General features: G+C 41.9%; 1 protein-coding gene across 1 annotated transcript in view; it reads left to right on the forward strand.

Annotated features, from left to right (window-relative positions):
* Nucleotides 1-4,591: 4,591 nt before the first annotated feature.
* The window catches only part of runx3 (RUNX family transcription factor 3), a 44,214-nt gene continuing 32,639 nt past the window's right edge, over nucleotides 4,592-16,166 (forward strand). The window contains exons 1-2 of the mRNA XM_041972040.1: nucleotides 4,592-4,826; nucleotides 5,173-5,284. Of these exons, the coding sequence (XP_041827974.1) occupies nucleotides 5,227-5,284 (58 nt within the window). The 5' untranslated portion in view covers nucleotides 4,592-4,826; nucleotides 5,173-5,226. The remainder of the gene's footprint in view (nucleotides 4,827-5,172; nucleotides 5,285-16,166) is intronic.

A 16,166-nucleotide genomic window follows, 5' to 3' on the forward strand; every position in this document is an offset into this window, starting at 1 on the left:
TGGATTCTGTGTCTTTTTGTTGGTACAGTTTCTGAAAAACAGGAAGAGCTTTGGTAAAGGTGGTTGGATGGAAAGTTTACAACCTGTAAACATTTGTCTTAAAGAGACACAGCAGGTGCCATAACTACAAATCTGTACTGAAGGAGTACAGCTATCCTTCAACTACCAGTCATGATGTCTAATTTTATCTGTCCTCACCCAGCTTATCTCAGCGATCATTGCTGAATATAGTGATGTGTGTCAGCTTTCTCCATAAATATCTATGCATAACAGTGACAGAGTTCATCTGCTATTGCTACAGGTTACTGAGCACATGTCATGCTGCTCAGGATCTCTAGGATACAGCCTGTGTGTGTGTGGTGACATGAAACCCACACTCCCCTCCTCTCAGTGTGGTTACCACAGTCTCCATGTCTGCTGGAGCCAATAAATAAATAATAGGCCCAGTGATCACTTCCAACGGTGATACTGCACGCTAAAACCACTGCATCTGGGAGTGCCTCGCTGACAATAAAAACAAAAACATGGGCACATATATAGTCACACAAACACACCAAAGAGATTAATGCTGAGCTGGTAACAACACATACAACTACAGTTCTTATTTCTCTTTTGAATAATGTTTTTTACTGCTCAGCTGTCGTGTTTCAGCAGCAGCTTATTTCAAATGTAACAAACAAGAAATTTTTGCATGTTTAATATTTCTGTTCTTTACACCGTTGTGGTAACTTCCTCTTTGGGGTGAAAAGAACTTCCATGAGAAACCAGACTGTCTGCAGTATCTTGTATTAATATGTGAAGCTTGCATGTAAGGTTTGAGTCTTGTAGCACATCAAATCTGAGCAAATGAACAAATTATAAACATGAAATGCAGCTCTGCACGAAAAGTAGACAAGAAAATTATTCAGTGGGTCAGTAATTAGAAGAAAATCTCCAGAATGACGTGTGGGTGAGAAGTTAGGACATTGGAGCTGCCTTGTGTGTAGCCTGAATCTGGGCTCCCATGGCCTATCCTAGAAGCAGGAGAGACCATGGTGTTTGATGCAATGACGGCCACTTCATTATAAAAACCTCCTCAAGTCCCACGCTGCATTCCACGTTTATGGGGAACATATGGGGAAGCCTGCAATTTTTAGACCACAAAATAAGCCCCTTTGCAGCTGGACGCACGACCGCACTGGGTCCTTTTTGCCTTGCGAGCCACACCCGAGAGGCGTAGGACCACTGACAGTGATTAAACCACCACAGTTTTCTCAGCAAAACAGGAGTTATATTAAGCTTAAATACAGGGGCTTGATAAACAAGGTCTGGGCAGGGGAAAAAAAGAATTGAGTGAAAGACAGCCACAATGATCTTCAGACTATTTTCCCCTCACGGTCATGGCCAGTGCAAAGCTATGAGATACATTTCAAAACATGAAGCAGATGTTTACCTAGACAAAGGGGGAAAAAATTCCCAAAAAACGCACACTGAGGAAAAGAACTCGACTCCAGTGCTTTCTTCAAATGTCAAGCTTGGACTACACTACAATAGAGCCAGTTCTCAGACTTGCACAACACAGTGGGATGGTCCTATATTTATTTAGCTTTCCTTTATTCTTTATTGACAATCCAGATGTGATGCATTTGTTTCCACAAAAGGGCAAAAATAAGGAAATTGGCAATAATCCGAAAAGGCCTGCCCTTGTGAAAACAACTAGAAGGAAAATACATTTCTCACTTTAATGAAATATGAAAAACAAGACAACACAACTTATTACCGGCAACATGTCTTAGTTGCACAAATCCATGAACATAAAATGATTATAAACGGAAACAACCACAAAGCCCTGCACTGTGAAACCAGAACATTCTCAAGCATCTCCTTCTCAAAACAAACACAGACGTGACCAGAACCCAGACAGCATCCGCTCCAATAGTACCCAACCTGAAGAAAAATACCAACTACAGAGTTACAGATGTTTACAGCTTTATTTTTTTTTTTTTTTATATATATATAAAACTGAAAACTCTAAAACATATTCCGGCAAAAAGGTTAAATCACCGTGTGTCGGGCCTTGCAGGGTGCAGTGTTTCCCTCTGGGCCTGTGTGAGCTGTAATCTGTCCCTGGGCTGGCAGGCCGGGGCCGAGGCCATGTCGAGAGGCAGCAGAGGTGTTAGAAGAGGAAGCCTTGCTGTGTGTGAGGTTAAGTCAAAGGCCTGTAGTGGCCGTGTGGACGGACTGATAAAAGCCCTGGGGCCGTGGCTGTGGCCTCAGCATTCGGCCACACTCGCTGACACGCCGTGTCATTTAGCCCGCGCTGCCGCCTAACTCAACGGCAACTGCTCATTTACAGGGCAGTGCGGGCTACCAGGAAGAGCGGCAAGCACTTTCCCTCTCTCACACACACACACACACACACTTAAAACATGGCACTGTATATACACATACAAACCATACAGCACTTAAGTCCAGCATTGAGTACAATGTGCAATGTGGGCTGACAGTGTATCCATACACAAATCTGTGTGAAACAAAAACAACAGAAACATGTGCAGGGACACACAGGTTTCTATTGGGTCACATGAGTGACCAGACAGTGGTTTAGGTCTGTCGTCCCATAGCCAGACACGATTAGAGCGTCACTAAGAAACAGGAGAAAGGAGAGAGGAAGTGCAGATACCACAGGTTTGCAAATGCCAGTGATTTATGGATTCACACAGACATGAAAACAGACACACACGTGTAGAACTGTGAGGTTGTCAGTTTCACACAGCAAGTCTGTCAGACAGCACGTTTGTCTCCCTGTTCATCTGAATTTTCTGTGTGAATCACTTCCTGTTCCCTCGCAGCAGCTGAATAAAAGTCAATGTAAAAAGCACTGTTGCAAAAAGTACTATTACTTCCCATGTGGAAGCACAAGTGCTTGCTGGTCCACTACAGAAAGTGGACCATAATGTGCGGGGTTGGGGATTAGGGATTTGGTTAATGATAGGGGTTACAGTTCTCATTTTGCCTAAATAGTAGCCTATTTGTCACTCTTAATGTGTATCTATGTGTGTAGGCAAATTAAATATTAAGAATTTTTCAGATTATTTTCAAATCAAAATTCACCTTACCCGATTAAGTCATTTTTGATTAATCATGCTTAAAATCACTGAATGGGAACAGAGGTTGGAGGAGTTCCAGGCTTCTCGTAGCACAGATAATGCTTGTGTTTTCCTAATTTATTGTTCTTGAACTTTGTTTAAAGTTGGGCTGCATATGGCTTGATTTATTTACCATCACATTACATGAACAAAGTTGTGAGTTGCTCAAACCCTGTGTCTGCATAACCCTTTTAGGGGGGACTTTAACCTGCTACCTGATTTCTGACATGAATGAACCACTGCTCACAACTATATTTTATAAGTACAGTTAAACTGATCACTATACAACCATTCCTTCCCAAGCATTTCTATGTAACTCATTTTTATAAGGTAACAGTTGTATAACAAGGCAGACACATTTCTTATGTTATCTGTTAAAATTACATACTCTGTACCCAAAACAAGAAGTTGAAATGTATGTATATATATATATATATTTTTCCCAATCTATCTTATCTGATGACACTGTTCAAGTAGTAATAGAAGCCACACTAGTGGCAGTTTTTCTGTACTTAAAATTCAACCCAGAAAAGTGTGAAAACCACATTCAGGTTAAATCACTTTGCAGTTTCATTAGGGGAGAAACTAGGCCACAAATACTTTTTTAAAAATAAAACTTTCATGCCAAATAAGGATGTTTAGTTAAGAAATCTGGCTCCAATTATATACGTATATACCACTTTTCAATCCATGTGAACATGAAGAGGTATGTTTGCATTGTTAGACTTTTATTAAAATGTGATGGGATGAATACAGGCAGAATTGAAAAAGATTAAAAGAAAAAAGGAGGATATGCATCACTTAAGAGAAAAAGTGGGGGACTGGTAGCATTGCTTCTGATGAAACTAAGATCATGATACTATCAAGTGACAAGTGAGGGTGGAGGTTTTGCGGGCCCAAACCACTGGTTACTAACACAGATGTGCTGTGAGTCAAATAAACATAAAACTAGCTCAGGAAGATGCATTCACAGTCAACAGCACAAAGCTCGGTGCTACCCAGTTACAGACAATGCTTTCCTGTTTCCAAAAGCCACATCTATCTTTTATCTTTCTTTCACTTCATTTGATTCATTCCTGTCTTTTTCTCTGCCTAGTGTTTGTTTTGGGCTTAATACATTTTAATGTTTCTCCAGCTTCTCTACAGTGGTTTCAGAGCTCTCTGCAAACCTCAGTGAGCCACGGTGGTGCGGGCCGCTGCCTGGTTTGAACTCAAAAAGAAAATAAAATGTTTCCAAAACTTGGGCAACCAATGAAAAGTGAGACTGAAGAGCAAAAGTCAGAGAAGAAGCATGGAAAGTACAACCCGAAAGAGAGAAACCAGAAAAAAGGCAAAGACGATAGGAGAAGATGGGAGGGAGAGGAAGGGGGGGTGGGAGGGAGAGGCCCGGTGACCTCATGTGACATGTGACGTGGGCTCCACCACTCACGGAGGGGAGTGTGAGTTTCTCTCTGTGTGGAGGATGGCGAGGAGGATGCAGAGAGACTCTGCTTTTAGCCTTTTACTAGCACTGAAGCTCCAGTCAGGCCACCACCACCGAGGAAGAGAGAAAAAGGCAGACCACGCTATCAGGCTAGTGGGCTAACCTCAGACCATCAGTCTGCTGCGTAACAGAGCATCACAAACCCAGCACTCCCCATCAGCACACTTTCATCACCCGGGCTCTGCTAAGTGGGCCCCCTCTCATCTCCAGCCCTGGTGAGTCCACCTCCACACCTGGAGACATGAAAAGTGTCGCTGCCTCTGTTTAAACTGCTTCTCTTTCACGTACATTCACACTTTCTTCTGTTCTCTTCGTCTGACTCTCTTCTCTCCACTCTTCTGTGAAACGTTTTCTGGTGCTGGTGCTACACATGCTGCTGCTCTCTCTGCAAGCTTGTGGCTTGGGATTCCTGTGGTAGTCACAAAACCTAGATTCTTGGTTGCAAACAGTCTCAGAGCTCCAGGAGTTTTTGTCCTCTCATTCTCTCCTTCCTTCTCTTGGTCGTCTCTTCAAGGTGCTTTTTCATTTCTGACTTTCAATTCTGCTTGTTTTCTCTCTGAGGTCGGTGAAGACCGACTGCAGCGAGGGCTCCACGCTCATCCTGTCCTCCTTGTCATGGCATCCAACAGCATCTTTGACTCCTTCTCCAGCTACAGCAACAGTCTACTAAGAGGTGAGTGCAGATCCTCCCCTCTCCACCCCACTCACCCCTTCTCCCTCCCAACACAATTCCACCCTCACTGTCCAATTGTTTTGAATGTGCAGCTTAGTCAGTTTAACAACTTATTGTGAGGATGCTTCATGTAGTGTTTCAATGCATTCATCAGTCTGTCCACACACTCATTTACACACACATGTTGAGGCAGATTCATAAAATAGGATCTGGTTTGCACAGTAGCCCCCATCTAGTTGACTGATAGGGCCCATAAAGGCCTCTGCCTCTCTGCTCGTGTGTTTTCTGTAGGCTTGATGGAATAGCGGCATAATGGGATTCTCACCACAGACATTCATTATCAAGTGAAACTCTGTGAATACAAGCTCAGAGGCTCCATGTGACCGGGTGCTTTACTGGAACACGGCAATACAATAAAAGAGCAAGGAAGAAAAAAAAAAAAAAACATATTAGGCTTTCTTACTGCTTTACTTCCAGGAGGTACTTTTGGTCTGTGTGGTGAGGTGAGTGCACTTGGCTAACTGTAGACTCAATGAAGAAACCATTTGTTACCATAGCAATCCCAATCAGAGAGCTTTTACTAGCAAACACTTCAACTCTCTTGTTTGTGAGAAGAAGAGAAAGATTGAAAGTTTTACTAGCTTTTAATAGGAATACCTGTTGAGTTTACTGCTGTAGGTGATGGCAAACACAGAGATGAAGTAGGCAGTGCTGACAGTCAAGTTGTTAATCTAAGCTGGGGGATTCAGTTGTTTCCATTGTTCTTCACACAACCTCTGAGGCAGCTGCTGAAAGGCAGCAGAAAAAAACAAAACCCTCTTCCCAATTAAGGCCTTGTAGCAGTGTTAATTAGAGACAGCCACAGGAGAAGCAGTACCACTTCATAATTGTTTGCAGGGTTTATCTTAAAATCTCTGGAGCCTCACATACACAGTCAGACGTAGACTCTACATCTGTGCCTCACATGAGAACAATCCTATGATATCCTCGCTGGAACCGCAGTGACAGGAGATGATGTTCCAGTGTTCTCTCTGCTTCTTCAGACATTCAGGCATTTATAGTTTCCTCATGACAAGGCTCAGGCCCCACTTTTCACCCCTATAACCGCTGAATCTGTATCTCTTTTTTTCCTCGCTGTATACAGATCAGTGTGCCGCTAACGTCAGATTTCATGCATGCCGTCTACCACGCTTTGCTTGCAGGGTCCTGATTTTAATTTTGAACTCTAACAGAGCAGCGAGGCGGGATGGAAGAGAGAGAATAGGTCAAGAGGGGAAACAAGAGACAAGCATTTAAAACTGTAACCAAAATCATTATTGTATGTGCATAACCTTTAAAATTCATTCTGTCAGAAGACTGAAACCAAAATGCAAGAGAACAAAGGCCAAGAGTCATTAAATCCTCTCGTTCAGTCTGAGAGCACTTCAAATTGGGACTACTTCATGTAAGCAAAATACCCCAGCGGTTAGTTTAACAACATGCATTACACATGCAAAGCAATTATGCCAAGGTTCACTTTTTAGACTCAAATCAAACTGAAATTAAGAGGAACGATTGCAGAGCATCAAGGAGACTGTTAAATGTCTGCCTTCCACAGCTCTGACTTTAAAGCAGTATGACGTGAAGCTTATGGAGACATTGATTTCAGTTCTTCAGAAGTCAGGATATACTACGTTGAACAACATCTTGATCTTGAGTTTTAAAATAATTTTGATCTTTAACATCCTCTTTATCATGCTTTTTCCTTTGTGTCACCCTATCTTCTAACTTCATTCAAGCTGAGGGGGAAAAAAGGCATCAACACAACACAAGCGATATCAGTCTGTCAGTGTTGTAACGATAATTTTTATATATTCTGTCTGATCTCAGTGCAGACAGAGAATACATCGAAGCATGTGATGTGCAACTTCAGATGCACTTCGCGTGAGAAGCGAGAGGACGCTTCACCTCAGAAACCTCAGTCCTCTGCTGAAGCTCAGACGAACACTCAAACACAAACATACATACACACTCACCCACACACACACACACAAAACTTACAAAGCACAAAAGGTGCAAACAGTGTTTTCTCATGGTGTTTAACTCGGTATAGATAAGAAAAAAGCAAAAAGTCTGACATGAAAGTTGTGAGAAACAGAAAGAGACATAAGGATTTTTGCATCAATGAGCTGTTAATCTGACACAGACTCAGAGCTGCTGCAGTTCACTGATAATAACCACAATAAGGCAACACCTGCCAGCCAACACTCACACCGGAGCGCCACTATTTAATCAGAGAGCAGCTTTTTTTTAAACATTATAATGATAAAAACAAACAAACAAACAAAAAAAAAAAAGCAAAGAAAAAATGAGCATGCAGTCTCCAGAAGAACCTCCGGACTTTCCCTCTTTGAAGCAGAATTGTATAAACAGTTTTCCGCTCCTGTCATATTGGCAGTGTTTGCATCAGGTGAGGTACCTGGTTTATAGCAGCTGTGATTGGGCCTGTGTGGTGGCTTATATCCTTGGCTTGATTTCTGTCACCACATTTCTTATTGCTTGGAAGGACTGGTGTGTTCCCTGCAAGCTGTTTTATATTCAAGGGTCCTTTTTTTCTTTTATTTAGAGTGCTACGCTCTCGGGAGCCAGCTCCCTTTGTGGCAGAGAAAAAGGCCCTGGTTTATTAGGGTGGGAATGGTTTTATATGCTTGGCTTATGGCGCTGCATGAATGGAAGTGAGGGCTTGTGTGTGAGAAATGCGCCATGCCTCACCACAGTTGTAGCAAGGTTATTTTTGAGGATTCTGGGAGGTGGTCTGGTTTGTTCTACAAGTGTTAGTGAGGGAAAAAAGCCTGAGAGAAATTTGCACAGTTTGAGAGAAAGATGATCAACATGAATCTCTCGCAAGGCACAACACATATAGTTCAATATTTAACCCTACAACTACTGACAAATAAAAAAGGCCTCATACAGCAGCTCAAAAAAGAAAGGCTATAAATTTAACAGAGCACATGTCTGGCCTCTGCTGAAATTATTAATAACAATTCATATGGTGAAGATTGTTTTTTCTTCCTCTTTTAAATTAACATGCTTGGTGTGAGCCTATTCAAAATCCTGCTGTGTGTGAGGACTCCGAGTGACGCCAAAACATAAGGGCTGCCTGAGCAAACTGAAATCTGTAACCAGATATTAAGAGTTTCAATATTTTAAAGTGAAAGCAAATAATAGAAAACGCATGACAGCCGCAGAGCAGCGAATCCCTGTCTCCAATTTAGCCGAATACAATATCTATTTATAAAACTCTGAAGGCATATTGGATAGGAGGGTTCTGGACTTGATTAGGGCTGTAAACGTTTTTGGAGGTACTTATTTACTTTTTGGTCCGTCTCGCAGCTTTTACTGTCTGTCAACACGACTTTGTGGGGAACACTTTCAGGGGGTTGCCAGTGTGATGGCCTCCAGGTAGAGTAACGCAGAGGGGCGGGCTGATTATCTGGTCCACTGATCCTAAACCTACCTCTGCTCTTGCACAATTTTGGCATCAAACATCATGCTCAACCCTGCTTTGGTCAAGGTTAAAGTGTAGCTGTAAATACAATTTTCTGGTGGTCGACAAGCAACCACAGAGTCCAAATTTTTTGCAGCCAATCTGATAATGTGAATTTATTTTATAAGGTTTCTCTGGCTTAAAAAAAGTGCCCTGAAAGGTTGAGCAACTTCTTTCAACAAACATTCATGGAGGGAGGGATAATTCTCCTGGAAAGTAAACTGGAGCTGCGTTGACGCTGAAGCAGTATCTAGTGAGGAGTGAATGTGATCAGAAGCTGATGTTGCGCCAAGCTGGAAGAAAGAACGCCTTACTCCTCAGCCCCTTCAGTCCAGGTCATCTGGAGTTAAAACCACAAGTTAAACTCTGATCTGAATGCTTGCAATCAGAAAAATAGTAAAATATGTATTATTAAAATATTATTACTTTCTGTAAAAAAAAAAAAAAAAGTGACAGAAAAAATGCCCTGGTATGATGCAAGTGATCTCAGAGAAATTTATAATGTCTAGACCAGCTTGTTTAACTGGGACCTTCAGGAACAAACTGCAGGTCTGCAGGAAAGAAAGCAGACTTAAAAGCTTGTATAATTGAATAACGAGGTGGAAATTATCACAATATAAATTACTTTAGCCTCATTTTTTAAATTTAATGCTCATACCGGATAAAACTCTTCAATTTCTATGAGTCATTTCTTTATGGTTAATTTGCCTCACTTACAAGCTGATAATATTTCATATAATGCCTTACGTTATAATGATTAAACCCACATCACTGTTATTGGACTCCTCATGATCTCATTCATGCTGTATAGTCGATGGCTAAATATAGGATAAGCCTCTTTTGGAATTTTCTGATTCTTAATTTTGTTTTAAATCTACGCCCTAAACCACAGTCCAGCCTCATAGCTTATTATATGGTAAGGCTGGGTTGTAGAAAAAACACAAGTATTATTGCAAGCTAATTTATGTATTATTAACCTAAATTAATGCAGTGACCAGGATGACACAGAATCTGCCAGCAATCTTCTGCGAAGCTGAAAATATAGTAAGGTATTTCAAGGTTTCATCACAGTTTTTGTTTGTTTTCAGAAGCTCTAACTACAATTAGAAAGCTGTGACCTGAGCTTGACTCAAACGAAAAAGGCTTTTTTGTTTAGACCCCTCCCTGTATCGTTAACGTCTTTTGTGTTGTTAGGAGAAAAAGAAAAATCACTGCCTGTGACTAAGCACAGCCTCGATTGCTGTGCACTTTTGTTTTTAACATTACAGTTGCATCCTAACCCACAAATTACTTTAATGGGCAGGCATGGGTCGGGTCCTCAGCACATAAAATGACTCAAACTTATAGAGATCCCACATGTTCTGAAAAGATAGAAGTGCAAAGAAACTTTGATTATTTTTCTTTCCAAAGAGATTGGCGACAAGGGGGTTTTACTTGTTCTTGTGAAGTTTAGCAAAGATTTAAGAAGTTGTTTATTCAAACAATAAAAATGAATCTTTTCCACAAATATCCATCCTCCAAACTGAATCTTTACTTCATTATGACTAACTTTAATCATGCTTAAAACATCCTTATAGCCTATCCTCTTTCCCATAAGCAATAAAGAAAAAAAACTTAATTATGGAAGAGGAAAAATGCAGATAATGATAGGATGTGAAGCGCTGCAGGCTATGAGATGTTTTCTGGTTCTCTATTTTCCCAGAATTTTTTTCCTCACTTGTTTACATACAGCTAATTGTCGTTGCTGCAATAAAACATGTTTTTGGGTTGCTTCTTCCCTCTCTTCAAACATGATCTTGACCACAAGGAATTGATTTTTGTGGAGGCAGCATTTCAAAAATGGGATTTTAGGTTTCTCTTCAACTACACACAGGAGGGTACAAATTATTGTTAGAGGTACTAACTGTAACAGTAATGGGCCATCTAATTGTGCTTTTGTAATTGGTGATTTTCTCATTATCATTGATTTTTTTCACAAAAAGATGAGCAAATATTATTTTGATGTTGTAGGAAATATTTAGGTTCTTGTTGAGAGTCAGATAGAAAGACAAATATCCCACTCGTAGTGTATCTATAGTATGTCAAAGTCTGTTACATTTGAAACACCAGATGCAAATGTAGGCATACTGCTAGCCTCTCGTAGCCCCCCCCCCCCAAAAACGAAAAATAAAAAAAATTGGCCTAACATTTAGAGCATCATTTAATAAGTTGTGTCAAAATTGCCCAATACATACATACTGTGTGAAAATGACAGATTGTACTTTTATGGAAGATTAGGAGTCAGACAAGTGGCCAGAAGAAGCATCTTAAATGCACAATTACAGGAAGGACACCCATCCCCCCCACCCCCCCCCACCACCACCACCTCTCCCACCCACACACACACACACACACACACTTAAAGCTGCTTTTATTAGACTTGTATAATTCAAATCTACTTTCTCTTCAAATGATCATTCTGTGCAAGTCTGTTTCCCAACTATTTTATATCCTAAATCTGCAAGTGCAATTCACAGAAAGAATTACCCCCGCACTGCAGCAGGTTTTGTCCTAAAGTAAACTTCAGAGAGCTCGTACTTTCTGTGCAGCTGCTCACTTCTGTATTGGCTCAGTAGGAAACACCATGCCAGGGATTCCCCCTCAGCTGTGCAGCAGAAGTGGCCCCTCCGCTTCTTCTCCATAGTCTGTCTGCAGCGAGGCCACTCTGTCTGCTGCTCTCACGGTTGCAGACATCACGAGCTCAAACATACAGGGAACTTTATGGTATATACACATAGACACGGAGTGCCACTGCCACATATAGGTAGCACGCGCATACACAAGAGTCCAGCACCTGACTTTTTCACATGCTGAGTCATAGACAAGCAGTACATGTCAACATGACGACAGAGACGTTTTCCCCCTCTAAATGCTATCTGACCTCATCATAATAGCTGGTCAGGACTAACATACGGTCTCCCAACGCCTTAATCCAGCAGAATGACCCAAGTGCTGAGTAATAAGCAGAGAACATCAATGAAAAATATCTGCAAATGGTGTCTTGTGCTTAGAAAAATATTTAACCAATTGCTGTGTATGTGGTTGCTCCTGTGCTGACAGGATTGAGAGTTTCAAGCAAGATGCTCACAAATCTTTTGGAGGTCACTGCACATCAATTTCCTTAAATGACCTTGATATTCAGTGGTTAGATATAAGCTATGGAAGGATTATGAAGCTTGGGAGGATGGTACCCTTACACATTTTGTCCAATTAAATATTAGTATTTAAACCTCAACTAATTCAGTCTATAATATGACAGCTAGCTGTACTGCCAGACTACCAGAAAGATGTTTGTTTCAGATGGAAGTGAACACAATGTTCACCTCTTTAATCAGTGTGATGACATAAGAGTCAGACAGCAAGCCACTCATTCAGTCTGTACAGAGTTTGATTAACCTAATCACCAGGCAGCCAGAGTGTAGGTTACTGATTGGGTTTACAAACCCTCCTTGTCATCGTTGTGTCATTAGCTCGTCGTTAGCTGCGGCAAGCCTTGACGTGGAGCAGCGACATGCAGGCCCTAAACATGGCAATCAGGGGATTAGAGTCTGAGCCTCAATGGACGCCTCAGGCTCTGAGTCAAAGAAGGGAAAGTCCTGCCTTACTATGCAAGTTCCACGTGGCCATGGTGCTAACTGTACATGGGCAACGCCACTGCTGATTAGCGATGGAGATGATGAGAGGAAACATTCAGTCACTTTAGACACACATGAGGTTTCCTGAATTACAATTAAGCCAAGTCTTTGACTGAGGCAATTATTTGAATGGAGGGACATTTCAGCCAATTTGGTTTGCTAAATCTTGAAGTGGGAATCAAGCCCAAACGCAATGCAGGGTTGCATGCAACACAGTGACATTGTGCAGCCACTGCAAAAGAGCTGACAGACATCTGGAGATATTTAATTTCTTTTGATTTAATTTGTAATCAATTTAAATGATTGACATAATCACTTACTGAGAAAAAGTGTAGATTTATAAGGTATGACAATATTATGCATCTGAGTGTTTTCAGGGCTCCTTGGCTTGTATTTGGAGAGCCACCACACCCTTGTTTCCTCACAATGAGAAGCCCAGAAGACTGGTCGAGTTCTTTCCAAGAGTTGTCTCACGTCTGTAGAGGAAAGTGGCATGGACACTTGTCAGGAAACCAGCACTGGGCTCCCATTCAAATCTGGTTGAGTTTTGCAGTGAGTCATGGCACTCTGGAGGCTGACCCTCTGACGAGAGAAATGCAAATTCAATATTTGAGAGCTCTTTGAAGTCCTTTTGCACTTGAATTAGACAGACATAAACCGAAATGACCCTATTGAAAGTGTGCCTTAGCAGCAATGAAAAAAGTTAAAAAGGACTGATGACAAAAGTTAAAAAGTTGGAAATATGTTTTCTGCATTTCTGTGTGCTCGTGTGAGGTTATACTTAAATGTGTGTGCAATGCTATCATGCATGCATAGAAAGGAGTGATGACTGAGGTGACTTGCCTATTAAAACCATTTGAATACACAGTACAGCCAAGAAAAATACATTTGGCCCTTGCCATTGTTGGCAGAGTCCTCTCTGACTTGTATTTTGCTGGTTTAGCATTCATGTCATTCATGTCATATGTTGCATACCTCACCATGTTCCTTCACAGTTCAAAGTAACAGGGACTAGTCCCAAAAAGTAAAAACATGTGGCTTTTGTTGCAGAGGGGAATGAACAACAGCATTCCATGTGTAACCACATCAAAGATCTCCCTCACTGTGGGGCTAAATGAGGGCAGACTGTCCTGTTTGCTCCTCCTAACATGGCTGTCATTAATTAACCAGATTTTAAAAGTGACACTTCCTCCTCATCAATTTTAATCAAATAAAACTTCTTAAACATGTTAAGTTTCCATCAAGTTGGGACAGCCACACAACACGCACAAAGAGCCATTGTGTGCTGGTGAAAATGTGGTTTACAGGCTTGGCTATAATGGCCTGGTGGTTGCTGGAAGCCATGCGTACTTCCTAATATTCGGCTCACATGCGATTTCATTTTGAGCAAAGACTGAGCTACGGGGCTTTGCCTTTGTGTGAGAGAGACGCTTCACAACTTATTTTCTGAGTTGACAGGCTCAGGCTCCTTTACCCCCTCCCTGCTCTTTACCCCCTCTTCCCTCTCTCTGGTGGCGCTACTATATTTGTGTGAGATCTCAAGCGATGGAAGAGTAGACACAGGCTGCATTGCCAGTCAAACGTGTTCAGGCTGTCAGACTGAACGGCTTCCAGCTCTGCGATCTGTCTCCTCTCCTCGTCAGTGGGAGCTGTTTGATCTGACAGAGAGACTCCATTAGAGACACAGGGAAGTTCAACTGCTGGGAGGTTGGATGGCTTCAGCAGTCAGACTAGCAGCCCAGAGAGGAAAAGGTTTGCACACAGTCTGGTTGCAATCTTGGTGTCTGTGCTGTGTATCTATAAATGTCTCTGAGCATTACTTGTCCTTTTAGTAGGTGTGTGTGGTTACACAGCCCAACTGGGCTGACATATTTTGGGGACGCTGTTAGGCAAAGGGGTGATGACGCAGAAGGTAATGATTTCACTGCTCAGCTGCAATGATTGAAGGCAGGAAAGGTTATTTGCTGAGGTGGTGAGATGTGACACGTACTGTCTTCTTTATCTAACACCATAGTTTGCACTCAGTCACTCGATGGTGATGACCTCATAAACCCACCCCACAGTCCAATGGAGCTAAGCAGTTGCTGGTGTGACAGTAATGAAATTGCAGATGATGGTTTGATAAGTATGCATCAATGGTTCAGCCACAGACCGTCACTACACTCCCTACATTTAATGTGGCTGCAACTTCTAATAATCAGGAAGAACTCTGACATTAAACCCAAATCAGAGACAACTTTATCATGAGAGAATTAGAATTAGAATCAGGTTGGTATCATCACCTGGTTGAAGCGTCGTAGCAGTTAAAAAGCTGGAGAGGGAAATGAATTGATGTGGCTGCTGTGAAAGATTCAACTACTGATCTGTGTGTGGCAGCTGGGCTCTAGCAGGGCTCTGGCACCGGGGCAGCATGGCAGTTAAACTGTCACTGACAGGAACTGTAAATCTCTTTCAGAAGGTGAATGTAGCCTGACAGCTGCACAGGTGCTTGTATGAGTGTTTGATTACTAGTCACTATGCTACATTTTGTTTGTCACACTGTCTTTCTCTCTTCAGGAGCAGTCAATAAAAATTCAGGACACATTTTGTAAAAGTTAGATTGAGACAGGATAGTCTGTGTCTTTGTATGTATATGTGTGTGTGTGTGTGTCTGTAGGGGGTGGGGGTGCTGTCACTTTGGCAACGCCACTGCACATATTGCAGCGATTACCACAGCGGAAAAATGTTTTTCTGCAACATGCAATTACTACAGATTACAGATTGCCGTCCTTGCATCAGAAGCTCTCGCCAGAAAAGGAGAAACACTGTGCATTCGTATGTGTATATGTGTCGATACACACAAACAGGCAGAGACGCAGAGACAAAGAAAGATGAGAAATGATTATAGCTCACACTAAAAACCACAACTGAAAAAAAATGTGGGAGTTGACATATTTATGGGACTCATTTAGATTTAAAAGTTATACTGACTTTCAGGGGTAAATAAAGGAAGAAAAAATACAATCTGTCCTTCAGTTACATGAAGACAAGCAGAGGATTGGTACATTTTGTAGTCCTTTGTCCATCATCATCCACATTATGAAGAGTGTACACTGATGTTCTCATGGAATATACAAACCTAAATGCCACACGATATATTAATTTTGGACTTTATGTTTTGTTCCAGAATACAAATTTCCATGAATATCAAAAAGCTCCCTTCAGGTCATGCTAAACAATATAGCCCAAAAGTGGTGCCCCGCAGCAAGTCAAGGCCCTATTTACAAACCCACCAGATCAAAACTCAACCCAAAGTGCTCCTATAATAGCACTGGGGCCTTTTGGTGAGCTTACCATCCAGTTCTACTTTTAGTGGGTTTCCAAAGAATAAACAGGCCTGCGAACCACATCACAGGCTGCTGACTGTCATTGTAGGGTGAGTGTACCCGACGGATGATGTGAGGGCGGAGCAACCGTGACACTGAGGTTTACGGCGAGTCCCCCCACCCTAACGCTTGCCTGCCTCTGGTGTGGGGTGTGCCATTGAGCTGCCACTGAAAGGACATAGAGGAGGCCTGACCACGTTCAAGCCCCCAGTCCCAGTAAAACCATCAATGTTTCGCAGCACCTTCTATAACTTTTACACTGAACTAGATATCAATGAGTGGATATTTTGTTATTAAAAAGGGAGGGCTGCTGGGTC

This window comes from Melanotaenia boesemani, chromosome 20, assembly GCF_017639745.1.
Source record: "Melanotaenia boesemani isolate fMelBoe1 chromosome 20, fMelBoe1.pri, whole genome shotgun sequence".
In the NCBI taxonomy this organism is placed as follows: domain Eukaryota; kingdom Metazoa; phylum Chordata; class Actinopteri; order Atheriniformes; family Melanotaeniidae; genus Melanotaenia; species Melanotaenia boesemani.